Here is a 27,976-nt window from a genome sequence, read left to right on the forward strand (position 1 = left end):
TGTAAGTTAGTATTAACATTTGTTGCAGAAACACCTTGTAGCTTCTGTGCCGATCTTGTATAAAGACTGATTTCTAGTCACAACTACCAGCAGAGCAGCTTTCCATAAGAGCCTAGCAGAATACAGAAACACCTGTAAAATTTGCTTCGTGTACTTTCTTCGGCAAGTGATGTCTTACAAATGACCCCTTCTCAGTCAGGACTGCAGCTTGAGGCCCGAAGAGCAAACAGTTGCTTTTTATTTGGTGGCATACTTTCTGTGCAACAGGCAAGATGGTCACCTTCAGACCTAAATCTTGGAAAGCAATACGTCATGTCTTCGTATCAGCGTCCTGCTAATTTCTTCTACACTGCGGCATCCTAGAGGACAAGTTACATATTGGTCAAAAGCCTCACTTTTCTATCCCATTCTAAGCTTTTTTTTTTTTTTTTTTTTTTCCCCTATCGCATTTCTATCTGCATCATCAAAAAAAACCACCCCCTAGTGACTTTTTTTGCCACTACTTTTCTATGGATTTATCACTTTCCTTGTCAAAAACATTTATACTTGTTTTTACTTTAATCTACTCAGTTCCCAATGTATAGTACAGGGTTAACAGCAGTCTCTTTTCTCATCTCTCTGCAGCTTAATCTGTTTATACTGCAAACATTTCTATCTCCCTTCTGTAGGTTACTATAGCACCTTGCACAGGGCAAGTGAAAGCTCTGAGGAAACGAGAGACAGAGGTGGTTGTTACTGAGAGGAAACAAGTCTCACCTGTCAGGGCCATTGCCAGGCGAAACTCTTCCTTCAGCATCTGGAGAACTTCTTTTGCTCCTTCTTCACCCTAGGCAATTAGGAAACAACGTGCACTATTATATGTACATGTAGCTCGTGTGTAGATACAGATAACATATAAAGAACATTTCATGGACAACCCTGACTCTTAAGGATTTGATAGAAAGTTTTAGATTATTATAAAGATCTGGATAACCACATGCATTCAGAAACCCTCTCTCACACACACCCCTACAGGCACACATACACACGTGCACATAGCCTGAACAGCTAGTCTAGGTATCTAAAAACATAAGTTTGAGATTTTTGTGACTTACTTGATAAACCAAGCCCCAGACGAGAGGCCTTCTGATGAATACAGCTTTGGCACCCAGGGCTAATGCTTTGAGAACATCGGTGCCTTTTCTTACACCACCGTCTAGGAACACCTCTACCTTCCCCTCCACAGCCTCAACGATTTCAGGCAAGACATCAATCTAGAAGAGTGAAACCAGGAATACAGCTCGTCCACTTCTGCAGCACAATTTATTTTTTGAATTCAAGCTTAAAAAAGCTAAATGAGTAATTGTTTGCTTAATTGTATGCACTAGTAATACAGCCTTGCGTTCAAAAACAGAATTGACTTAGAATGTTAGCGGATACACAAAAAGGTCAAATTTACTTGGACAGTCACATAAATAAAATGAGAATCAGCAGGATCACATAAGATGTCCATCTAATCCTATCACACGTATCCAACACAAGCCAGTTTGAAATACTTGTGAAGAATTTAAGAAATACCAGGCACAGATGAGGTCTGCTCCTTGATATTGCCCTCCCCAAACCTTCAGTGTTCAGTAGTCTGGGGATAAAATTGAATCACTGGCTTTTTAAATAACCATCTCCACTTTCTTCCTTGAAGTCATTATTAATTTTAATGAGGGCCAGCTAGCACCAAGGAACACAAAAGTGGGCATAGTACATAAAGACACTGAGTAAGAGATGTGTCATGAGGAACTTGTTCTTAGAGTTGACAGAAAAAACAAAGAATGTGTTTTTCCATTTGAAAATGCATCTTGATTACAGGAATAGTTGTAGAAGGAGCTTCTTAATATAAGGAACATCTAGCATTCTCTGAATTTTGAGCAAGGTGGAAAATGTTTTCTTCTACTGCACATGTATATTGCTTTTACCAATTTCCCCTTACTCCCTACGCCAGTGGTAAAGGTAAGGGGGAAAGGATGCTTAGTGTTCCCAAGGTACAGACAAGTAACCAGGGAATTTAATAACACGTCAACACCATGCAAGAAGTCCCAGAAAGAGATGAACCTCCTGAATTCAAGGCTCAAGCATTACATAGCAACTGTTCCCATAATGCCTAAACGGTTCCTTTTCATGAATATCAGGAAAGACACAGAACTGGAAGCCAAGTACTAAGGAGACTGGAAACAGTGTGTGGTAGTAAGACAAAAGGCATACAAATTCATGTCTTTCAAATACGGATGCAATTCATTTCCTTTCTAATGGATAAAAAATGACCAGGAGATGAGGGAAAAAACTTGAAAGTACAGTTTGTTTTTAGATTTGGATTAAAATTTTCTTGAAGTTTGGCACTTGCTGTGATTTTTTCCCCTCCCTTTGGTTTTGCTCTCTTGCCAAACATATTTTGGATCTATTTCCATATACAGAGACCACTTTCTACATCCTGACAAACTGTACCAACATTAAAGTGCTATAATAACTAAAGTATGATGCAAACAATAATTAAAACATAGATTTCCTCAATGTGTAACTAGACACTAGAAATATTAACCAGCTCGGGTTCAGCTCACATTCTGGAAAACCATGAAATTGTTTCAAAACCAGAAACACTTTGCGTATTCCAATACAGATATTTACATTATGAAAACTGCATTGTGAAATAGTCCTTTGTAAGATGAATTCCAGTGAACATGCCAGCTTTGATAGTGCTTTCTCATCTGCACAGTGAACAGTGTTGCAAAGGAATAACTCAAAACAAGTGGTTCACAATTTTAATTTGTTCTACTTGGCAAAAAATAATAATTCTGTTTCTTGAGTTCTCATTTTTCAATTTTTTTTTTTTTTCAATATCCTCATACCTTCTTCCTGTTGGGTTACCTCACAGACTTGCCCAAGATTTTTCCAATACGCTCGGTAAAACTGAGGCATACATTCTTAAAAGGTGACAAGAAGATAGAAGTTAAAGAAAATAAATTTATTAAGCATTAGGCACCCACCCTCTGAAAAGACAGGTAATCAATGGGTCCATGTGAAGACCTCTGAAGGATCAGCTGGTGAATGAAATCAACTGGGGAAATCCTCAGCTGCCCCCAAGGAGAAAAGTAGAAATGTTTCAGGGCAAGAAGGGGGGGACACTAGTGGGCCTGCAGGGCTGAACTGCTAAAACTTAACATACAAAACATTCTGCAATGGAAAAGGGCTTATCTTCTCCCTTCAGAAAATCCTCATGGAAAACAGGAGGTTTTTCATCAAGGGCACATCAGAAATCCTGAAACAGTCACATCTGGGCTTTGATTCTCCTCCCATTCATTCTCTCTTTACTTGTGCAGCTTTCTCACACCAAATGAAGCATGATGAGTGATGATTGGAATTTTGGGGGTTTTCCTTCAGCCTGAACACAACCCTTTTCATGCTCCTTTACTTCTTCCATTTTTGTCAATTGAGAACTTCTCAAATCCCTTTTTACCTTTGGAAGATGTACAGGGTAGCATAGCAAGGAAAAGGAAGAAGGAAAAAACATGTAATTTAACCACCCTGTACCTTTTTGAAAGGTGAAAAGGTTTAAAAGAAGAAAAGGGGAGTTTCCTTCTGTCTTTAGCTGTTCTGTTAACTTAACTTTTCAGAAGTCTCCAGAGAATATTAAAAGGGGATAGCATCTTTAGTGCAATCTTTGGTGATCTACAAACTGCAACAAAGGGTTTCTAAAGGAATGAGGAAGACATAAAAGACAAGAGTAGAAAAAAAAAATCCTAATTTCTAACAGTGTAACTGGCAGTAATATGCTATCTGAAATCGCTCCTCTGGATTCCCATGCTGGCTACTGCAGCCAGGAAAGGGTACCCAGGTAGCTTGAAGAAAGTCACACGTAAACCCTCCAGGGATTTTTCAATTGATCTGACAAAGGAGAGGCTGATTCTAACTCAAAGTATGCTGTGACATACTAAAGAGAAGGAAAGAGAGGGAGACAGGCTCATAGGTTAAGGCATTAGACAGATATATTTACAGTTTTTTTCCTCCAGCTACCATGTATTCAGCAGAAGAAAACAAGAAGCCGAAGACAGAGAGGACTTGTTGCATACTGGTACCAGTACTTACAGTTGCAGGGACTCCATCAAGCTGTCGTGCTCCATGATTTGACACCAGGATACCATTTACCCCAAGCTTTACAGCTTCTTTAGCATCATCAGCTGAAAAAAATAAAAAATAAATAAATAAAAATAATAATAATAAAATAATAATCCTTTCCAAAACTGGGAGTGCAACATCATGAGGGAAATTATGGCATCAGTTCAAAATAAATAAATAAATAAATAAAAATTGCAAGATACTGGGAAACCACTTAGGGCTTCATCCTTCCAAATGCTCATCTCAACACAGAATAACAGTTTTGTCTTTAAGCAAAAAAAAAAAACTAGAAATGTCACTTGAAATCCTGGAGCAGAATATTTTGTCATTTTGGCTTAACAGCCATTTTGATGGCCAGTCTTTTTATTCTCTTTTCTCTGTCCTGGAGGACTCCCTACAATTCTTCTGCTAAATGATTTTCTCAATGCCATAGTTATCAATAAGATTGCAGTAATAATCCATAGTAAAAGAAGCTATTTTACCATCCTCGGTGCTCTTTTGACAGAAGAGAAATCCAGCTTTCCTTTAGGTAGCACACAACTCAGGTTAGAGTGAGGGTTTACAAGTACAATGTTTGATATTCCTGACTATGTGATTTCCGATACAACTGATATTATACCAACCTGTGAACTTAAATAGAATTATTATTAATTCTTATTATTCAGGCCTGATAAACCACAAACCTTGACCTGTACCTTCAACCAGCAAAATGCAAAACCCCCGTCTTTGACCTTATGCAAGAAAGAGCGCCTTGCCTGCTTCATAGGAAGCAGTAGAACTACACACCCCTGAGGATTCCTTTCATGACGATGGGCAGTGAGGTCAGCCCTCGAAGCCACTTGATGTCCTCCCATTTAACACTTGAATCAATCGCCTCGGCTACATAGACAGCCAGTCCACTGTTTTCTCCAAAGTCTTTTCCTGAGGAGAACGCCAAGTTGTTGCTTGTAAAATTTTTTAATCTAAAATGACAAAAAGCACAGAAAAATAGTCTGAGAAATATTCACTGGAGTCATAAAAATATTAGTACCGGCCCAACCATCTATCTTGCCATAGACCTCACGTGCAACATAGGGCACAACCCTTAGCCACTCCTTTGGCCTCAGTTTCCCACCATATGGAGATTCCCAGCATCTCCAGGGGCACTGTGAGGATAAATGCATCAGACTGTGGGCCATTCAGATTCTTAAGCAGCAAAGGCTACACATCCCAAGGGAACATCGATCTTTCATAACATAATCCAAGACCCACAGCCATCAAGAAGTGCACCTCTCCTTACCCGTATCTGTAGCAGAAGTGCCCTTAGTTTTCACATAGCAAGTATTTTCCTGCCACTTTTCCCCCACCCCAATCCAGGGGATTCAAGCACTGAAGGAAACAGGGCAACATGTAGATGGTAGAGGAGAAAAAGGAAAGGAAATTTTCCTAAATTCCATGAATTAGATGGAACTGCATGAAGCCTTGCAAAGAAACCAGAATTTTCATCTGGCTGACAAGACCAACATCCAGACAGTTCCTCTTGTGTACAATTCATCTTTTTTTTTTTTTTTTTGTGTATTTGCTTGTAAAACGTACGGGAACAAAGCTCGCATGAAAACTTTAGCTATTATTTGCTCTTTAGCACCAAAGCAATCTAATCAGTCCTAGGAATCAAATGGTAAGTATCAGCCCCTGGCATCAGAGTTCAGTCTTACTAGACAAAGCAGGAGAGGAGGAAATGAGGGTGCATAGAGAAATTGAGTGCCTGAGCGCTCACAAACACCAAACCACCATCAGTGACACCAGTTACCACCAAGGACACCTCTGTTCCACACCAGGCTGATTGCTCTGTTCTCTGGAAATTGCGTGTCATTCCACGTTGTGCTATTTTATACTCATATTCCACATTTTGGGAACACACACTATTTTTGCACGGAAACTGGCTAGTTTCACTGCTGATTTCATGCCTGTAACAAGCAACATTTCACATGGGTTTTCTGTTCAGCTCCAAGCAAAGAAGAAAATGAGAAAGGAGCAGGCTCTCAGCAAGATTCAGCTTTTCAGCTGTTGGTTTGTGAAGGGTGGGGTACCCAGAGAAAAACAGAACCATGGATAAGATTATATAAATAACTGTTGTTTTTCTTGGACTGCGGAATACAGATCAACACTTGAATGAATGTTGCCTTACATACATTTCTGAGCACAATGGCACCTTGTTGTTGCTTTGAAACTTTGTTGAAAATCTGAAGCCAAGAAAAAGTTATCACATAACTAAGCAGAGCCCCACACTAGAGAATTTCACCACCAACTCTGCAACAAAACACTGAGAGTCATTCTGAAATCTGAACGAATTTTAACCTTTAAAAATTACTTCAACTTCATATTATTTCATATGGTTCAATCAAACAAAACCTTGTTATTGGTGGGTCAGGTGGGGTCAAAGTGTTTCAGAAATGCTCTATTGCTTGTCTCAAATATTTCTTGGGTTATTTGACTCTCAATCAAAAACTGTTTATCTTTAACCCCAGGCCTTAAAATGATACTACCCCTAAAAAAAGCTCTTAAAAATACCTTCTCCTTGGGTAAAATGTCAGTGTGTATCAACAAAGCTTTGTCAATCACGGATCTATAGCAGGATTAATACGTGGGGCATATGCATGCCAGCGTACTACGTTTTAGTGTCAGGTTTGTCAGGGATTTTTGTGTCTTCTGGTGCTTTTCAGATAAGGTTGTACTTTAATATAGAAATCAGAGGCAAAGTTAAGGCTGTTCTGTCAGTCTTCACTATCTCACATGTTAGCTTCAAGGACTGGAATATAGGGAGGGGATCTGACAGCCCATGTTCTGGAGCTTTATACCTCCAAGGCGAACAATCAGATTTATTGTGCAGTCCCATAGCTTACCTTTGAAATGAGTATTATGAAAATGAAGAACCTGAGGATGTGATTTGTTATTTCTTGGTATGTTCATGTTACATATGGTACATACATGTACATACATAACATAACAGTTGTAGGAGACATTGGAAGAGCACTTCAGATACATTAGTAGTATTCAAAACTAACTTTCACTCAGAACTCAAGTCAATGCTTCAAAATACATTTTTTATCTTCTTTTTAATTTCAATTTTGTTTTCATTTCCAGGTTCTGAGTAAGAGCAAACACAGTACTCTTAAAATATGTCCTGATACTGTGGGCAGTATCAGGACCTTGTAAGTACAAGATTCTGGCAAGATTTTTAGCTCTGTTTTGCTGCAAACCCAAGTCCTGCACATCCCATTCATTCTTTACCCTTCCAGCCAATCTTTGGCTGCTACCACTTTGCCAGCACTTCAGCAAGTATTAGTCAGGGTCTCTACAGTGTACCAACTCATATGCTCATCCCACGTCCCACCGGCAGGCACCTACCTGAGGTGGGGAGGAAGCTGGAACTTGTTTCGCACATCATCGATGCGCCTGCCAAGAAACGGCGTGTCCACCGTCACGAAGATCCCTTTGTAACCTGCTCTCTCCGCACGCTTCACTAGGGATTTGGTAACCTCCCGGTCCTTGTACACATAAAGCTGCAGCCAGCGAAGGCTGTCAGGAGCTGCTTCAGCAACTTCTTCGATGGAAGAGGTCGCCCAGGAGCTCAGCATCATTCCTGTCCCCATGGCCTGGCAGGCTGGAGGAACACAAGGTCATGTTCAAGACTGCCCCAAACACAGAGGCTCCTCTAAACAGGAGCACTTGGCTCATAAGAGAGTGTCAGTGCATGTGCTTCCACACTGCCTTTCTTCAGCGTGAATGTGCTTTTAGTCTTTCAGTGCATGCTATGTTAATAGTTAGCAGTTACTAACAGCAGTGGGCTGCTGTGAGAGCTCTCTGGCTTATTCTCTGTGTTCATTGGCCAATTTCTGGCAACTGCTGTGTGCATGCTTGGGATGATTCCTGTTCTAATACTGGAAATAAAAGACATTATAATCAGAATAAGCCTAATCCCACATTACTAATTCTTCATCCTATGGGGGGTCTGTCTGTAAGCCCCTAGAGTCTGGCTAACACTCGTCGAGAAATTTTAGCCCACATTTAAGGGCATACTTGCATACACACAGTCTTAAATGATCACCCCCCCAAAAAAAAAAAAAAAAAAAAAAAAATCATATTTCCAGCTTTTGGAATGCTGCCACATTGCTGCAGATTGGCATTTTAGGACTATCATTGTCAACAGTGCTCTTTGGTCCTCCTTGCCACTGCCACATGTGCCCCCTCGAGCACTTGCTACTTTTCCAAGTTTTTATCATAGCACTTTGACTACTTTCTCCCCCCTTCAAGATGTTCGCTAGCATGAAGCACTTTTAATAAAGGTGTCTCCTAGGACTTTTCTGAGCAAGTGCCTGTTTTCATCCCTACAGGGTGTTTCAGGGCATAATAACAGAAGAGAGAAAGGACACAGTCCAGCAGGCAACCTTATTACACAGATGTGATCCCTGTTTGGTCCAAGATCTCCTGCCTAGCAAGTGTTGCTGTTTTTATAGCTCTTGTTGATTATAAAAAGGTAGCTACTGGCCTCAAGATTGAGGGCTTCTTATTTTCCACAGAAGAACTTTCCACAGATGTAAGCCAAAAGCACCAGCTAAAGTGCATTGTCCCTCTCATATGAATTAATATTGAGCTGTAAGGATGGTTGGTTTCACAGGGGAACATTTCAGTTTCTTGCATGCAATGCATGAACGAATTTTATTTCCTCCCCGCCTGCATTTTTAGATTGTCATTTGATATTGTATTATGCAAAATGTTAAATCATCATTCTGCTATTCATTTACCGTTTCGTGCAAACAGAAAAAAACATCAGTTTGTGAAGTATTTGCTTGTAAAATAGTGCAAGCTGAATAAACATATGTAGGTACACAGTACAAATGTTTATGAACTTAAGAAAAAGGGTGCGGTAATACATCTCAGCCAATAACAGATTAGGTAGCTAATCACATTTTCTCCAACCGATAAACTGAGAGATGAGTTTGTTCCAACTAATCTTTGAACAGAGCTCCTATCCAGCTCCAAACCTTCAGAAGAGTGGTGGTAAACTAAGACTACAAAGCTAATGTTATGAACACTCTCACCCAAAGATCAGAGCCAACGTGATGCTTAGATTCAGTGCTTCTACAGGCTTTTTTTGGTGGGCATTTAAAGATTTGAGGGGAAACCTCCACTAGTGTTTTCTCTGACATCTTTGCATCCTATCTCATGACCTAAAGGAGTGGGTCTCAACATCCATCACCTGGTCCTGCACATAAAGCTTCACTCTACTGGAAAAGTAATAAAACTAAAAATAAAAATCTGGTCTTGCTGAATGTGAGAGAAACACCCCAAGTGGCAGTCCCCATCCAGGAGTCCCTAAAGGAGAAAAAGAAGATGTGCAGGTACAACAGACAAGTGGTGTCCAAAAAAACTGCACAGAGGCCAAAGGGAGGGGAGTTCATAGCAAATATTATTTGCACTTCCCTCCTTCACCTTCAATAACTGTACAGTGAAATCACTCCTGAGGTGTGGGCAGCCCCATGGTCAAACATCACCAAACAATCCTAGATGGGGTCAGGCAGCTCAAGGCTCTGTGCCAGCTACCTCCACAGGGTGATTTCCAAACTGGGCTGCACTGCAAACCAGCTAACCTCATACAACTACATTTTTATGAATATATGACTTATTCTTTTAGCAGTAATCTATCACTTAAAGTAAAATAAAGGAAATAACACTGTAAAACTCAAATATTATATAAAGCCTATTTTTCTTGGTCTACCACAGCACACTTTTTTTTTTTTTTTTTTTTTTTTAATGTAAATGGACCTCTGTTTCAAAACCTCATCTCCAGCCATGAAGGCATTAAGAAGTGGTCTTTATGACATCATTTTATTAAATAAGGATTACAAATCTCAGGGTTGAAGCTTATGAACAGCTTTTTCAAACAAATTGGATACAGCCACAAGGCAGCTTTCAATCAGTGAAAATACCCATGCCTTTTGTCTTGCAGGTTTTGCTACCTCATGAAGAGCTGCAAACTGCAGAATCAACAGATTTTAAGGAGCAGCTTAAAGAAACATCTAACAAGCTTCAGAAAGTGCTGCCCACTTAAATTCACCTTCTACTCCCAAAAAGAAAAAAGGTATACATCACAAGAGACAGCATATAACACAAAACAATACAGATGCATCTGTGCTGCCCTAACAGGAACCTGAGGTAAGGTAATGTTTTTCACCCTCTGGCTACCCAAAGAAAAGGTGCATTAGAAACCACCGATTTGGGTTGTATTTTCTTCACCAATCGTTTGCAATCAGGCTGCAACTTAATCAAAAGGCTAAGTGGGTCAAACTGTTGAAGTCTTTGCTGAATAATCCTCACAGGTCAATTGTTTTATAGTATTCCATTGTCAATCAGATTGGAAATGCATCTGTTGCCTAATTTATTAAGATTGATGTATCTGAGCAAATACAAGCATGTGCATATGGGATAGTCTCCTGGACTCCATTTGAAGTAAGTGAAGTGAAATAGTTACAGGGTATAGTTCTCCTCATTGTCTGTAAAGGCAGCCTCCAGTGGATAGATCACACGTAAATGATTAAAGGCAGGTGAGTTGCATCACACCACAGCCCTCCACTTCAATCACTGCAATTTTAAAGTCATGTTCAATTATTCTTGCTGCTGCTGTGTTTGCTTTACTACAAGATACAGGAACAAAAATCTGAACTGAAATAAGGTATAAATATTAACTGACTCAAAATAAAATCTGATTCAGAGGAGTAAAAGAAAACAATTGACTGATTTAAAATTCCAGGCCTAGCTCACACTAGTCACTAATAAAAATAATAATAATAATAAAAAAAAATCCTTCTGCATGCCTTAGAACCTACTGAATGCCTAAAATCTTGCTCAGATCAGCTGTGGTGGTTTGTCACAAATCCCATTATAAGTGATTTACTCAATCAAGTCCATTAAGTGATGCTAAGAAACAAGGGAGCAACATTCCTTTTGCTCTGTCAAATATGAGTTCATGAATGAGAGGGAGGGGTTACTAACCCAGCAGTTGCAAAACTCTCAGATCAGATAAGGGAAAAATGTAAATGTTATGGTTCAATTTGTCTGTAGGTATCCATTTATTTCTATTCTTACTTTTATTCTGAATATATACAGCCCTAAGGACACAAGAACAATTGCAAAAGCAGAAATGGAAATAGAAACCACACAGTATATTCACTGAATAGAAGATTCTAAACACAAAATACCATTTTAAACACACACACAAAAAAAATATCCTTTCAACTTACCGGGATATGTGGCAATAGAGAAGGTAACACTTTCATCTTATTTAAGATTAGATTTTTGATAAAAATCAAAGTTCAACTATCCCAAATTAGGCTATGGAGTTTTCATAAGAGTGTACTCACAAAATTCCTCTCTCATTCTACTTTTATAGTTAACCACTCTCTGCTAAAGCACCAGCTCAACACATATATTTTGGGCATCCCTGGAGGTCTTTAAAAGATGTTTAGATGTAGAGCTCAGTGATATGGTTTAGTGGAGAACTTGTTAGTGTTAGGTCAGAGGTTGGACTAGGTGATCTTGGAGGTCTCTTCCAACCTGAAGGATTCCGTGATTCTGTTATTTTCACAGTCAAATTCAAAGTCTATGCACACAACATTTTTCAAAGTTTTGGAGATTCCAGGTTTTGGTTTTAGTTGACCTATGTTTTTACCTCGATCATTTTTAAGGTTTTGACAATTTTGTAGGCTTTCAAAAATATGATACATAGTCTCAGAGTATTGCTAGTTTTTTTCCCTACCTCAAATCAGGATTTGCCAAAATATACTTCTTACATGCATAACTGCAGTTGAAGAAAACAGAAGCAGTTCATTTCCTCTAACAACTATATTTTACATTTCAATTTAGGGGTGCTGCAAATACTTTAATTTACTATTACAAGTCAGTCCTAGATCCGTATTCCCACGGGAAACTTGCAGCAACATGTGACATTTGCCAGAGTTTAAACATCAGATTTTTTTTAAACCAGCCTTTCCTCATGCCATTTCAGACCACCTTTTTTTTTTTTTTAAGGTCATCTTTTAAACCCAAATCCTGAGCATTGCCCAAAGCATACATTTACCTCTGTACACACTGCAGGTTCCCACTGAGGTCAGTGGCAGAGCAGAAAGCGTGGCATTAGGCACACACAGGAGGCTAGGGGGAGCTTTCAAGATCAGGACGATAAAGCTTTAAGTTCTTTGTACTCCACCTTAGTTCAAGGCCAAATGCACCTCTAATTGGGATATGATGGGGTGCTTAAGAAAGAGGACCTCCACAGACTTCGCTCCATAGCTGCTTTGCATGGGCACAGGTGCCTCAGCCCCATTCCCACCTGTCCTGAGCCACTGGAAACACCTGAACTGAGATACAAGGACATTTATTTTCATTAAGAAAGATAAATGCAAACAAAACAAGACTGTCTCCTTTCTTGGGGAATTCAACTAAACTATTTTACGTAGCAACGAATCAAGGCTGATCATGGGACAGGACCTACTTGTGAAGTCCACAGGAGAACAGAGCAATGATGGTGGGACACTGGAACAGGTGGCCATGGAAGTTGTGGATGCCCCATCCCTGGGAGCATTCAAGGCCAGGTTGGATGGAGCTTTGGGCAACCTGGTCTAGTGCAAAGCATCCCTGCCCACAGCAGGGGGGTTGGAATTAGATGGTCTTTAAGGTCCCTTCCAATCCAAACCATCCTGTAATTCTATAATAATGATTCTCAGCCCTTTTTTCATCTTTAAACCATGTCTCCTTCCTAACTCTGATGGGGTATCACTACATTAACTGATACTGAAAAGGTATGGAGTTTATTCCTGTGGGCAACCCAAAGGCAACGTACCTCAGTGGAGAGCACTGAAGAAGGTCCCAGTTTAACTTTTCTTGTTTTGTCAGGGTTACCTTCCTTGTATGGAAAGGGTAAATCTCGCTATTTTTCTCTTGCTCTGCAAGTTCCCACTGTTTGCCTTTTAGGGGCATCTCAGAGGCATGTTGGTCAAACAGCCCCACTGTGGTCACTTTTCCCTGAATCCACTGTCCCCATGTTCGGGGCCAAAGGACAAGTTTGGGATCAACATGGTGTCCTTTTGGCACAGTGGTATTTCTCAAGAGAAGTAGCTATGTTCTTTGAGTTGCATCTCCTAAGAAACAGAGTTGTTTAAAGTACTTAACATTGCTCTCTTGACGAAACACACTTGGCTGAGAAATCCCCTGCCCAGACTTACCTCACTTACCCCTTTCAAAACTCTCTGTGCAAGTTGGGCCGACAGCTTGTTGACACAACATTTTGTCAGCTGGGCAGGAAGGCAGCAGGGAAACACACTGCCAGGTCTGAAGGGCTGTCATGCCAGAGCACCTGTATATAGTTGCACCATTAAGTCCCCTGGCCATACACATCTCTGGGGGAGTCAGGATTAGGTCCTGTGTTGTCCCACATGAATATTTTCCTTTCAATGACTCTGTGTAGTAGCCATACCCTGAAATTTATTTTATTAGATCATATAAGTAGCAAGTGAGAGATGGGTGCAAAGTCCTGCTGTTGTCACCATGGGACTGAGCACAAAAAACAGCAGATCACAAAATACTTCGCTCAGTCATGGGAACATCAGATGAGCACAAGAAACCTGAATTCAGATGTTCAGCAGCATTAAAGAAACAAAAAGTGTTTCAGAAGCTTGTTAAGATCCAAGGGAGCAAAGGTATTGATCCCAGCCTAGGTGAAAATGATAGAGCTGACAGTAAGTAAACAGGTGGGGAAAAAAAACTTTTCAGCCAGTATTCCTCTTCTCTATTTGGCAAAGCAGACTGTGCAGATGCATCACAGGTGATGGTGAAATCCTTCTTGAGTCAGCAGTAACTCAGAAAGCTGTTTGAGAGCAATTGCAGAGTAAACATAAAATCATCAGATCTAAACAACTAGCATTCAAATTTTTTGAAAGATCCGGCCAAGAAAACAAGTAAGCTGTTCAGCCCAATTTTCAGTAAATCTAAGAAAAGTCAGGTACTGCAGTACCACTTACGGGCTAAACCAACAGAATACGAGGTAATCAGTCAGTAAGAATTAAGACAGCGTTATGCAATTAGCATCACTATATAACAATAGAAATCTTGATAAAATAATGCTACATATCTGCTCATGATCAAGTGAGATTTCAAAAAATTTGCTATTTCTTGCTAAGCAGCTGGATAATGCACAAGATTTTGTTTCAATGTACTTAAAGGTGGGTCCTATTTACAGGACCATGAGTGCTACTGTACTCATGGGTGAGTACAGACAGAAAACATGGGGATCACTTTGGTTTGCAAGTACAGCATGAAGGCAGGATGGAAATGAATATATTTGCATTGAGGAACAGTGAATCTTCCAATGGACAAACAGGGGAAAAAAATGGAAAAATTCTGCTGAAAAGTGTTTAGAGAACAGCCCTTTGCTCTTTAATGGTGGCTAAGATTATTCATTGAATTTGGCAAATATTTTTTAAAGAAGCTGAAATTGGAGTGGGAAGGACAAGAAAAATTCACCAAAGTCAAAATGTCATGCATTGATATTTTCAAAATGGAAATGTTTTCTTCTGAGCTAACACTTTTGTTTCAAAAGTGAGCTATGGTTAAAAGCATTAGCTAGTAGGAAAGTGAAATAAAACATTGCCTTTTGGATCAAATTAAACGTTTCAGTTAATCCAAAACAATTTTCCTCCCAATTTTTCAGTTTCTACTGAAAAGGAAAATCCCGTATTTGAAAAATTGCCACAGATGAACTACAACAAAAATGCTAGGGAATATACTTGAAGAAAGCCCTGAAGAAGAAGAAAAAAAAAAAAAAAAAAAAAAAAAGAATAACTTCTGCCAGGTCCATGAAATTGTTTAAAGTATGAGAAAGCACTCAATAAGGAAGGACTCCATGTCTTTTTAGATATGTCAAAGAAAACTGACGAGCAAACTTATTGCAGCCTGTATGGACTATATATATAAAGTCTAGCCAACAAGTATAACAAAATCGAACCTCTGGAATTTGAAGCTATACAAGTTTTGACCGCAATTACAGCTTATACTGTTCAGAGTGGAGTTAACTTTTGGAGTAACTTACAAACATTGTGTTCAATTGCCTACCATCAGGAACTTTTAATATCACAATTCAACATTTTTTCCCCCAAAAATTAACCTTTACTAATGAAACTGAATTGTTGATGAAGGTGTGTTTAAGGCAAGTGGCCAGACTTTGTCCTATTTTAAGTCAGACACATGCTCCTTTACACCAGTGTGGTCATTTGTAGAGCAGCCTTCCTCAAAGAGAAACAGCAGCTCCCCAAAACACAACTCCTGCCTGAAGCAAGGGGTCTGCAAAGGAAGCTTTACCTAATGAGAGACAGCATGACTTCAATGCCCTTCTCCCCAGAGAGGACATTTATGCAGCAGCCTGCAGGCAAACACACTGGAAGAGCAGAGCAGATCAAAGCACAATGCTGTTGCTTAAGGGAAGTCACTGGTAGGACTAGACATTGCTGATGAAATACAAAAACATAGGAAAAAAAAAAAAGTTGCTATTTCTACCTGCACCACCCTGTTCTATAGGTGAAGATGACGCGAATCCAAGATCATGTCCTGAGGTTCAATCCCAACCTGGCAGCTGCATTTCTTGTGGCACCTGCAGGGTAGTGCCCAGGCACACGCACACACGTGCACTGTGGGCGCTCCTCTGGGCAGCTGCTGTGCCCCCCAGTGAAAGTCAAGATGCATGATGCCTGGTCCTACAGCTACTCAAGCCAGGAGGGGACTAGGCTCAGACCACGCTGTGCTTTGTAAGGACCATCACAACAGCTGTATGCATTGTTTCCTATACACCTGAGCCAAAATTCAAGCTTACAAGTACATAGTGCTTTCAGAAAAAGCCATGAGACTATGGATCAGACTTTCTTGCCTTGCATAAACCAGTGCAGCTGAAACAAAAGTGGATTTAAAGCAACCAACAGCCTGGCCACTTGTATTTCTGAGGTATCACTAAGTTTAAGAGAAGTTGGATGTAACAAAACCCTTGATCCCAAATGTCCCAAATTTAAGGGAAGCTTTAAGCCAAACGTGTACTTTACAGCTAATCCCTGTCATCTTATAAGGTCAAACCAAAAGCTTGGCATCGATTGCCCTGCTCCACCTCTAACAGAGCACAAAACTGAGGACTTTTTCTACAAGAAATGCTAATGCAATACAGAGGGTGTGATTTTAATTACACTGTCCTTAAAGTGATGAAAAATTTATCAACTCCCACGGATATGTTTATTTGACCACATTTTCAGACCATTGCCAGTACACTAAGCTCTCCCCTAGCTTGAAAATCCAGGAATATTAAATGCAATAATCATGTTACAGTTTGAAACTAAGTGCAAAAGAGTCAGGAAATTCCAAAATTAAGTTATCTACCACAACCATAACTCAGCCCTAGTAGTTAGCCTTATTTTATCACTCAACTCTATATGCAGCTTTAGATTTATGATATAAAATGTGGCCAGGCCATAGTATCGGTGGATATTTTTGTTAAGAAAAATCTTGGGTTTTGTATATTTCTAATCTCACTCTTAACATTGCATTAATGTGTTTGCACTTAACAGTATTATGCTTCAGAGTTTCCTCCCAGCATAACCTGGGCCAGAAATAATTCACAAGCATTGCCAAAGGCCAGGACAGCACTAACGCAGCTGACAGGACGCGGCTTCTCCAACCAGTGCAAGGTATTCGAGCTCCATCGTGTGGAACGTGCCTGCACATACAATACGCATACTATCTGGCTTCTTAATCAATCTCTTAGCAAAAAAATATAAATAAATAAATAAATAAAAAATCCCCAAATATACTATAAATTAAAAAAAGCCTCCTTTGACAGAAAGGAAAACTCAGATTGCTCCTTGTTGAGAAGCAAAGTCTAAGCCTCACAACAAGGCTGAGTTTGCTGGAGGCCTTGGGTAACAATACTGAAGTGTTGCAGCTCATCACAGCGAATCTCCCAGCAATGCCGCATTTTAACAAGAATCAAGACCAGCTGTCACTGCAGGGCATATAATCAGACTCACTTCACACTAGCATTTGCTGCATTGGTCATGGAATTGCTGTTAAATTAATAGCTCATCCATGCACAGGACTACTTCTGTTCTGTAACCGTTTCCATTCTACCAGCATTGGGGCATTGAAACACACACCCTGATGCTTTTTGTATGCAGCAGGCACACCATGTGGCCTCTTCTGAGATTGTGCCATTCTGCAACTTGGATTAAAGGAGTGAGAAATTTTCACATTTGAATTCTGTTTAATACCCCATTTCTCACACACTTTAAGGCTGCCGGCTCCACAACAGCAACCTCTTTGCATATCATCTAGCTTGGAGGAGCCCTTTTCTTGCCTGGGATGTCCTAAAAAAAATGCCATGTTTGAAGCAAAAAGTCTTAACACAGGCAAGGGCTTCTGAGGCAAAGACATGGATGACCACTGGTGTTCATTAACAGACTTGTGAAAGGAAGCCTATCTTGTCATGAAAATATATACACATTTACATTTATAGAATGTATAAATATACAGATGTTTTCTATTTTTATTTTGATGACAAATGATATTAAGGATTCCTGCAGGCCTGTGAAACATCCATAGTTAGGAGAAAGCAAGTCACTCACACCGTGACAGATGCTCTGGTGGAGTGGGCAAGGAGGACACCAAGGGGAGATTTCTGGCACCAGGTGACTGTTCAGCCAAGCAAAAAGTATCCACAGCTTGCAAATTCAAGCCAGAAAGAGGCAGCTTTTATTTATTTATTTTAATTGCCATTTCTGTTTAAAAAATTATTTATTTATTTATTTATTTATTTATTTATTTATTAAAAAAGGTGATTTTTCTACCACTTTATTCCCAAAACAAGACCAAATGGCTTTCCTAAAAAGGTGCTGCCAAAGTGGTACAAAAACAACCTGCCAGCAGTTGCAGGGCTAACATAATGCAGTCATACTAGTTAAATACTGTAGTCTTTTGTAGCCCTAAAAAGCTAGGGATGCATTTTTATTACAGAGGATCACAAAAATATTTCTGCCGGTTCTCCAGAAAGACACAATCTTTAACAGAAGACAGTTACAACAGACAGAGGGCTGAAGAGAGGAATCCTGGAGCCATCACACAGCTCCAGCTCACCCACAGAGGAACATCAGATGTTCTCCTTGGCCTCTTCCAGTTGGGTCACACAACCTGCTGCACTTTGCGTCACCCATGTCCAGTTCTCCACATTAATCTGTATTTGTTGTGACTAAATTTGTTGTGACATGGACTAAAGCTAACAGTAATTCTTTCCCCTCCATTTTCACCCTTGAGAATTAAGTACTACTATTCTGATGTGTCAGACTGCAACCACTGTTGAAGATGTTTGGGCAAAGCCTGTGTATGCCTTAAGTCTGGGATCCGGATCAAAGCCACCTCCTGTTCTGATGTCCTGGGCATCTACCTTTTCCATCTGAAGACACAGAAACAAGCGCCCACCTGCTCGCTTCCCACCATTTTTTGGTTTGTTTGTTTGTTTATTCAGAGATAAGAGGACTGCAGGGATGCTGCACGGTTTACCTTTAGCAGTAGCCATCTCTCCATCAGGGTGAGCCATGCGCTGCATAGCAGTTGCTCCGACACAGATGGGCATGCTGATTTTCTGCCCTAAGACTGAAGTTGACAGGTCCATTACAGACACATCCCTGAGCACCCGGGGGTACAGCTTCCACCTGACAAATAAATAGAATAAAATACCTGCATCACTGGAATTATAGTTCCTAATGTCCAAGAGCAGATTTTCCTGTTGTCAAGAGAAAACAAGTGAAAAATGGAGGGGAGGATGCTGCAACAAGGCTCCAGGGAGGGGATTGCTGGAGCAGAACATTGTGCAACCTGGAGCTGTAGAGAACCTGCAAAACATACAAAGCAAGGAAGAAGCAGGCAAGAAAGGACCAAAATCAATGGAGAGTGAAAGAGGCAAAGATCCTTTGAAAACAGTTGGCTGGTATCATTTGAAAGAAAAGATGGGAGCTGCAAAAGAACATTTAGTGAATCCCTGCTTCCCAGAAAACCTTGGGACGGAGCTGGATGACAGAAGGTGTGCAGGAACAGAAGAAATTAGTCACCCTCTCAGCTCCCTTGGTTGCTTGTTTGATGGGCCAGGGAGCCAAAGGATACAGGATTTTTGTATAAAATGAGCCTGTCTAGCATTCTCACCCCTTCTTGTCCCTGTGCTCTGGCTCTCTGCATTGAGAAATATGAGCTGCCACACTTCTTCCAGTGGAAAACAGGTGAGCAGGATCACTGCCTTGGCTTGTCTCAGCTCAGAGGGGCACGGACATTCACTGCGTTATATCTTTGCTGACACCTTTTGAGAGCCGCTAGGTCTGGAGAAGCCCCAACCCCAGCAGACACAGGCTGCTGTGCATCACATGCTGAGCTGAAAAGTAACTGCAGCCCCAGGAGCAGCCCATCATACCGCAAAGACTTGAGATTTCCAGGAAAAGACCAAATGCAGCCACTGTAATTTGGTACAGGAAAAGACCAAGTAGCACAATTACTTTCCCAAGAGACTAAATTACAATCTAGTCCTTGAATGACTTGGCCCTGAATCTGCTCAACTGTTCCTGACCTTGCTTTGCTTCCAGCGCCTCCCCCAGAAACCACACCAACCCAAGGCTTCATTCTCCTTGAGCTTGGGTACAAGTGGAAGCTGACTCCAAAAGAGAACTAAAACGCCCACAACACATCCGAAGATGCAAGCAGGCTGGACATCACAGGTTTGGACACAAAAATTTATCTCCTCCTTCCCGCTCCCAAATGAGGGCACAACAAGCCAAGGAACCCTGTCACAGGGTCAACTAGACAGCACTGACAGTACCCAAACCTATCTTAATGTGGCTGGATTCATGGGGGTACACGTGAAAGTGGGCTTTTTCTCACCAAACAAGAAATGTCATGGTGCAGCCGCTGTTAGCACAAGCCACAAGAGGGTGTGCATCAGCAGGTGCTGGCTCTCAGGGGTGCGCTCTGAGCAAGGTCCCAACGTTCCCTGCGAGCAGTAATAGGCTCTGCGTCAATGTCTTACTAATGCATCCTTCCCTCTGAAAGACCGCACTTTTAGATGATTGCTATTGAATTTTTAATTAAAGAAAATAATTAAAAGCTTAATCTCTAGTACTGCTCAACCTGACTACCTGCTCAGCACTAGAATGCCTGAGGGAGATGGATACTGTTATTATTAGCATGAAGAGAGCAACCAGAGCCAGTTATCTTCAGACCATGCTGACTCTGAGTAGCAGTCAGCTTGAGCTTGCATACTAAGCTGCAGGTTGGGGGTGTTTGGGAAGGAAGGAAGGAAGAAAAAGAAACAAAAAAGTCTTTTCATTTTATAGGAAGATCAATTTTCATTTCCATACGAAGCCTGAGACATAGCCAGGGTGAGACCCAAATTTCTTATGCTGTAGAGCACCAGGCCACGCTCGTTCTCCAGAACGTGCTCCCCAGGGAGGAGAAGGACGGTTATGATGCTTGGAAGAAGAGATGCAGTTGTGGGAGTCAGCTGTATTATTCAATGCCAAGACACACACTGTAAGTATGTCTCCTCGGACTTGTTTTCATGCTTCTGTGTCAGATTGTTATTTTTTAGGGGAGGACAGGCTGAGGGTGGGACAGAGAAAACATGACTTTTTTCCTCCTTCTTCCTAATTTTCATTCCAAAGGCTTTCTCCCAGCTTCAAGGCATCTTTTCCCAGCAAATACAAATTCATTAATAATTTTGCTCAAGTTTACAGACTAACTCAAAAGCATAAGGATGTGAAATAACTTACCCTTTTCCAGCCACCTAGTTCTCAGCTGTCCCTGACCTATAGGTTTTTTTTTTACCTGGTGCAAGCAAAGCACACATTTGAGTGTCAGTCCTGAAGAACCAAATCTCTTTAGTTCTTTTAGCTCAGAAAAGAAGCAGAAAAAGCAAAAATCCCCTATCTCCTCCCAGCAGAGTATACAAGAAAAATGACACTGTTATAAGGAGTGATAAATGCTTTCCTTCCCACTCACCTTTATGTACCATCAAATAATTCTGTCCACAAGCTTTTTGGGGCCATCAGATTTATTAGCCCCAGAATTTAAACATAAATATTTCTCCTGATTGATTTTGTGGCTTCTTCTTTCCTTGCATCTTATTAGGTCACACGCTCTAGACCAGCATCAAATCAACACTCATAACTGAGCACTTACTGAGTCCCACAAACACCACCAAAGGGATCATTATCTTACTAATATGCTCTTTACAAAAGCAGCAACAGGTTTTATCAAACATGGAGGTTTTTTTTCAGCTGTGCCTTTACCAAACAACTGAAATTAGGTATTTTCTGGACAATCCATAGGGATATACCCTTAACAGCAGTAAGGATAAACCAAGAGCATTATTTCCCAGTAACCAGAGCACACTTTTGTTAGACTGCCACACAAGACATGCTTCCTCCAATTCTTTGAGCAAAAGCATTTGCAAGGTATTTTGTAAAGACCTTGTACATTTGTTATTTATCTTGTCACCCACACCTTTTTAAACAAGGCCCACACTTGCATGTTATAATCACTAATTACAAGTTGCTGCATCTTTCCTACCAGCTGGTGGCTGGAAAGTGCTGCACTGGGGAAGGTAGTGAGCTCTCCCAATTCAGACAACTTCAGCTGAAAGCTGTTTTGAAAGAAGGATGAAAATGAAGGGGGATTAATGGGCTTTCCCTTTTCCCTCCCTGTTCAGAAATTTCAAAATGTAAATTATTCTTCAAATGAGTAAGATAAAGAGGAGAGCACTCATTTTTCACTCTTTTTCAGCTTTAAAAAACTGCTGAAATTTTCAAAATCTAGCACATTTTTCAAGCAGCTGTTCTCATTTCTCTTCTGAATTCATACTAAATAATCCCTTCACACTGCATCACTAGCAGTGTGCTTGGGAAGGACACAGTGTTCAGGCAAAGGCCCCATCCCAGCTCCAACCCTCTTTGATAACCTTAATCTCCCCTACTGCCTCTCCTTCCCATCACAAGGGGCACGTACCATGGCTGCACAGGGCCAAGCAACAGCTCCTTTTGCTTGTGGAAAATACATTTTCTCTACCAGGATGTCTCACCATCCACACAACAATTCTTTTCAGAGCACGCTGAATCTGAGGTGAAAGACGCTGCAGGAACATAACCAACCTGTTATTACAAGCATTCCTTTCTTTTCCTCTCCCTGCAACTTGACATGTTTGTTTGACCCCAATCACATTCTCAGCCTTAATTTAAATATTGGTCAAAAAAAGCATGTGCCCAATCATTTTAATGCCCTTAATACCTAGCTACAAGATGATGGTACATTTACAGAAAATATACATCAGTGCTGTCACTGATAAACAAGCTCCTGGTACATGACAACAAAATGCATCATCTTCAAATGCCACTGGGAAGTCAGTGGCAAAACGTGTCACAGCAGATTATCAGAAATGTATTCCTAAACACACATACTTCTACCCTCATTAAAATGTGGAAAGAGGTGATTTTAGATTGATTTCTTGAGTGCCATCAAGCCAAAGGCACCCAACCAAGCCTTGCCTTGTCATAAAATCTATTCTTTATTCAGGCCTGTTGCTTTCTTGACAACTTGAGTGTGAATTTAATCACCAGACAGCACAGTGTTGGAAGGACATACAGTGTTTCCAGACACAGAACAAATGCAAGGTGAATGAAGTCAGATGCCATAGGGAATAATGTATGCTCTGACACCTTAAATGATTGTCTCTGGCCTTAATGCCTCACTTATGCAAGTACCATTTCCACTTCATTTGGAAACTGAATAAAGAATTATCTAGCCTTAGCAGGAAAATGCTGATGTTGAAATGCAAGCACCAGTTCTTCAGTCCAACATCAAATCTCAGATAAACTGGAAACTAGAGCAGAATGACTGCACCTAGTGTTGTCTTCATCTGAAACCTTGGTCTTCTGGGGGCATTTTATGCTCCAGTATCTAATTACAAGTCCAAACTACTTTAAGTTCCTGTGTTGTCAAGAGGCCAGGACATGTGATTTTATCAAATGGATATGAATTGTGCTGTTCCAAAAGTTGCATAGACCGTTCCAAAGGTATTGAATTATTTATCAACAGCCATTCATTTGCTAGATCACTTCTTAATAATAATCTATTTCCATTGTAAATGCAACCACTAAGTTGCCAAAAACATTAAGAGCTCACAAACTTGACTGATTTTTTATTCCAGATAGAAAGTGTCCTATCATTCTGTCTCACCTTAACAATCTTGCACCATGCATTACAAAAATACTAGCTAAGAATTCACGCTTTTGGTCCAATTTCATGCTTTTTTCTTTTCCATTTGAATACAAATATTTATATAGATACCTATAAATATTTAAATACCATAAACATCTTTAAACAGACCGAACCCTGTGTCCTGAAATGGTATTTACTAAACTTTTGACAGTAGAAATCAAAATGAGATTTCTCTGGTCAATGGAAGTAAAGCTCTTTGTACTTCTTTCACAAAGTCATCTGACTCTGTGATCTTTGTGGGTGTAAAGTCCATCTTACTTTATATTTACCTACGATCTGCACTCAGGAGTAGGGAGATAACCAATAACGTGTTTAAGACAAAGACTATGCAACTCAGGGACTGAATCCAGAGTGAGTAGCAGCCCTGCATCCATAATGGTTAGATCATGCTTCTCTCACAGAAGCACCATATTAAAAACAAAGGTTTTTGAAGTTGCTCATGCTGAAATTAGTCTTAAAAACTAGATAACCTCAAGTGTTTATATGAAGTTTCACATCTCTAGATGTGCCGCAAGGAAGCCATTACACATGGTCTAAAATCATTAACCACAGCATCCCATGTGCTAAGAACACATAAATCCATTGTCACTTAGCTGCTGAGGGACCCCACAGGTAGGGACTGCTGCAGCTGTCGAGATCCACCCCATGGAGCACTGTGCTGAATGTGCTTCCACAGAGGTCCACCATCCCATTAAAGAAGGGAGGGTTCAGAATTCACTTTAACAAAGACTAAGGACCATCTGGCAGGTGACTTCAGTTATGTTGCCTTTTCATAGAGGAAAACTGCAGCACTGGCACAGCTCATCAGAAACCAGTGGACAGTGTGTCTTACAACAGTGACTGGGTTTTGGACTCTGATCCCAGCTCTCCCACTTTGTTACTAGGTGGCCTTCAGCATGTCACTGCACTTGTCTGTGCTTAGGTCTATCCAGAGAGAGGGGGGAAGTGAAGGGAAGGTAACAAGCATAGTTCTGACTTCAATATTTCTGGCCCATGCCATCTCTTTTTGGCTGTTCATAAATTCTGTTTGATGATTTAATAAAACAAATCCCATTTGTCAGTCATTTGGATTTTTTTAACTGCCTTTTGGAAGACATTTAAATGGTCTAGAGTAACTGCTGGAATAGGATCATCTAATACTCAGGCAAATGAAGGGAGAGCAAAGACAGAAACACAGCTTCCACCTCCAAAACCACCCCCGCTTGTAACTTTACTGTTGAGGAGGAGGAAGCCAGTACACGGGCATTTCAGTCACACCAAGATCTGGCAAAGTTACACTGCCTCAGGCTGTTCAAGGCACTTCTAATTAATACCACCCTCAGTCACAGCCTCCCTGTGAGCTCTGCAGTTTTTGAATGCCTAAAACCGGAGGCTGAAAATACATTGAAAGATTGCAGGAAAGAGGTGAATCCAACAGGTGACCAGGCTGATGCAAGGAGGCCTGTATGAGAGGAGTCTGCTCCTGCAGTGGGAAACTTCAGAGCAAAGCTGCTCTCATCACTAATATCTAGCCCCACTAATACCAAGATGGCAACTTGACATACTCATTTTTTGTTAGCTGGTTTCCATACAGATTAGATCTATGATTCATGGTGTAACCATGATTATAACCATGATTAGCTCTAGTAGTCAGTAGTTAAAAAAAAAAATAATACACACACTACCCTTATAGTTTATTACCTCTGATAGCTTCTTCTGAATGTGCTATTCTTAACATTTTATTTTGTTCTTATTAGGGTAAATAACCTTTATAAGGCATCTGGAAACATTCAATGAAGAAGCATTACAACCTTTCTTGCTTCTATTTGCTCCTTGGAACAGTCATTTCGTTTGTGTATGAACACCACCAAGCACAAGAAGATTTTAGTCGATAATGGGGGCTTCTGCATAGAGATGGAAGGTCCGGAATAACCAGTCACAGTGTAGGTTAGTGATTTTCTTCTGACACTGTAAAGCTTTTCTATGTATGTCCCTAACATTAGAGCTGACTTTTGAAATGCCACCAGATGAATTACCAAGTTTTCTTGGATCTTAAGAAAGTTGCATGAGATTTCCAGTTGAATTGCTCACAGCCTGTGGAAAAGCAACGGGAGCAGTAACTAGGATTGCTGCTCTACAGCATTAATATTCTGCTCTGCCACAAGCTTTCTGTGTATATCTGTATAAATCACTTAAATCTGGATATACAAGAAGCTACAGGCAACTATTTAACTACAAATGAGCCTGAATTTAAAAGACTTGTACCTTCAAACCTGTTGATCCATTTTTAACTCATTCCAGAATCCAGAAGTGTTCCCACACAGCCCTTTCCTTTGTCAACAGAAACATTTTCATCTCCCAGGAGATTATAGACTGCAATAAGCTCAGAAAGAGATGAGAACTCCATTGCAGCATTTCCTTAACTTCAGACACCTGGGACCAGTTAGCTTGGTGGCCACTCTGCTCAGTCCCCTGGTGCCGTGGGCTTCCTTTCAGGCACCCAGCTCCCCCTGAGTGTGCAGGTCCTAACCCAGCAAGCTGCCTAGAAGTTAGCACTGAAACGAATACCTGCCCTTCCTCCAACCCTTTGCTGATATTTCATTTCAAAGGCATAAGGCAAACAATACCTACCACCCCGTAAAGTGATTTGAAGTCCAGCTAGTGGCAGGTGCTGTGAGATGAAGGTACTGTGGTGAATTGAGCCATACCCCATAAGGATGTGAGAATCCAGCCCAGTAAATTTCTCTACAGGCATGGGAGCATCCACACCACTTGAGATTAGACTGAGCTCACTCAGTAACTCTTCATTAGTGCCAACTTTAAATTTCTACCCTATTCTGATGTTAAAAGAAAAAAAAATGCAGAGTGATCCTGACCACTCCTGCAATGCAGCATGTAACATCTGTCTACACTTGACATTTTTGTTTGAGCTCAAGGCAGAAACTATTAGCCATGCTGCCAGGATGGGTGACATTTGTGAAAGAAAATCAAAGTAGGGAGGGAGAAAGATTAAAGATAAATTGGGAAAAATAGTTATGGTTTGTTAGACACAGCAGGATTAAAGACAAAGCCTTAAGAGATTAGCAAAAGAAGGGCACAGGAGAGTTAGATGTCTGCACCAACAGAGAGTAACAGAAGGAAAGGGAAGTTAACACCTGCATGTTTAAACAGTTTGACTGGACTGAACCAGGATGAGGTGACCAGCCTGCTGGCCACGTTCTCTCCTTTCTGCTCTGCTAGGGATGATGCTCTGGTAGCAGAGCTGCAGCACAGATTCAGGGAACGGGGAGCCAACATAACACAAAGTGATTTGACAGGAGTTTTGACACTCCTCCACTGAATCTGACAGGAAATGTTGCTTTACTCTGTGCTGACCTTGCACTTCTGGGACAAAGGGTTGAGTGATTTGAGGTATTGACAACAGGAGCCCAGAGCTATGGTCTGCAAGTCAAAACTGGTTTACAATAGTACCTATCATTTACAATATTTCATGGTGAAGTGCTGACCTTTTGTTGGAAATCTCCTGAACAGTCAGTCACACAGCAGCCACACAGTGCTGAGCACTGGCTTTCAGAGCTTTCTCCAGAGCACACCGCTAGGGTAGGAAGCTGCAATTTAGCAGTGTTGCACAGACTTACCAGGGAAGGCCACAAAAATAACTCAGTTTAGGAGGTACAGTTGTGTTAAAACTGACTCAGGACCTAGAAAGTACAATAATACAAGAATGTGTTGCCTGTATAATAGCTTAAAATGTAGAAGCTACACTTCCATCAGCTTATGAAGTGTTGGTTACACCTGGAAAGTTTGTTTCCTGAAATAAAAGAAACAAAATGCAGGTAAAGTTAGATCATGCTAGTGCATTTTTAGGACTGCTTTTTGATAGAAAACATAAGGTAAAGGAAAAGAAAGGAGAGAGATGTTCTGAGAAGGAATTCTTTGAGTCAAAAAATAAAGAAGTTTCCGAAAAAGTAAGTTTTGTTGACACAAAAAGAATATTGCACTACATCTCCTAATAACATAACTTATGCACTCTACAACCTTAAATTATCCTCCTACCTTGAGAATGCTGCCACGTTATCTGCTAATGTCTCCTGGTCATCTGCTCCAGATCGGTAATAATCATACACTGATTTGGGGAGAAATTTTTTAGCGTAATCTTCAAAATCTGAAATACAAACTGGCTTTCCAGACATGCTTGCAGATCTCACAGGATAACTTTAATCCTACTTTCCACTTTTAAACTCTGTATTTCTGTCTGTAAATCATTAATGTGGGATCTCATCAAGATTTGACTTGCTTATCAATGCACAAAAAAATATACACCAACTTCTTGTGTCATATTGGACTTCAGCACCACATTTTATTTCATGTGGTGGAGGTGAACCTAGGACATGATAGAAAAAAAGACTTAAAACTCCAGTAACAGGCAGGTACCATCTCTTGTGTATACCTATCATCTAAAATGTCCAGGTGACTG

The 27,976-nt window shown here is 40.6% G+C and overlaps 1 protein-coding gene across 1 annotated transcript; it reads right to left on the minus strand.

The window, feature by feature from the left end:
* Window positions 1–288: 288 nt before the first annotated feature.
* On the minus strand, window positions 289–27,692 carry HAO1 (hydroxyacid oxidase 1). The gene is made up of 8 exons (XM_032185601.1): window positions 27,556–27,692; window positions 18,766–18,917; window positions 7,531–7,786; window positions 4,930–5,105; window positions 4,114–4,205; window positions 1,095–1,253; window positions 757–826; window positions 289–359 (listed from the first exon to the last, which is right to left on the minus strand). The coding sequence occupies exons 1-8, from the start codon at window positions 27,690–27,692 to the stop codon at window positions 289–291; spliced, it is 1,113 nt and encodes a 370-aa protein (XP_032041492.1).
* Window positions 27,693–27,976: the final 284 nt, after the last annotated feature.

The sequence above is a fragment of the Aythya fuligula genome, chromosome 3, assembly GCF_009819795.1.
Source record: "Aythya fuligula isolate bAytFul2 chromosome 3, bAytFul2.pri, whole genome shotgun sequence".
Taxonomy (NCBI): Eukaryota; Metazoa; Chordata; class Aves; order Anseriformes; family Anatidae; genus Aythya; species Aythya fuligula.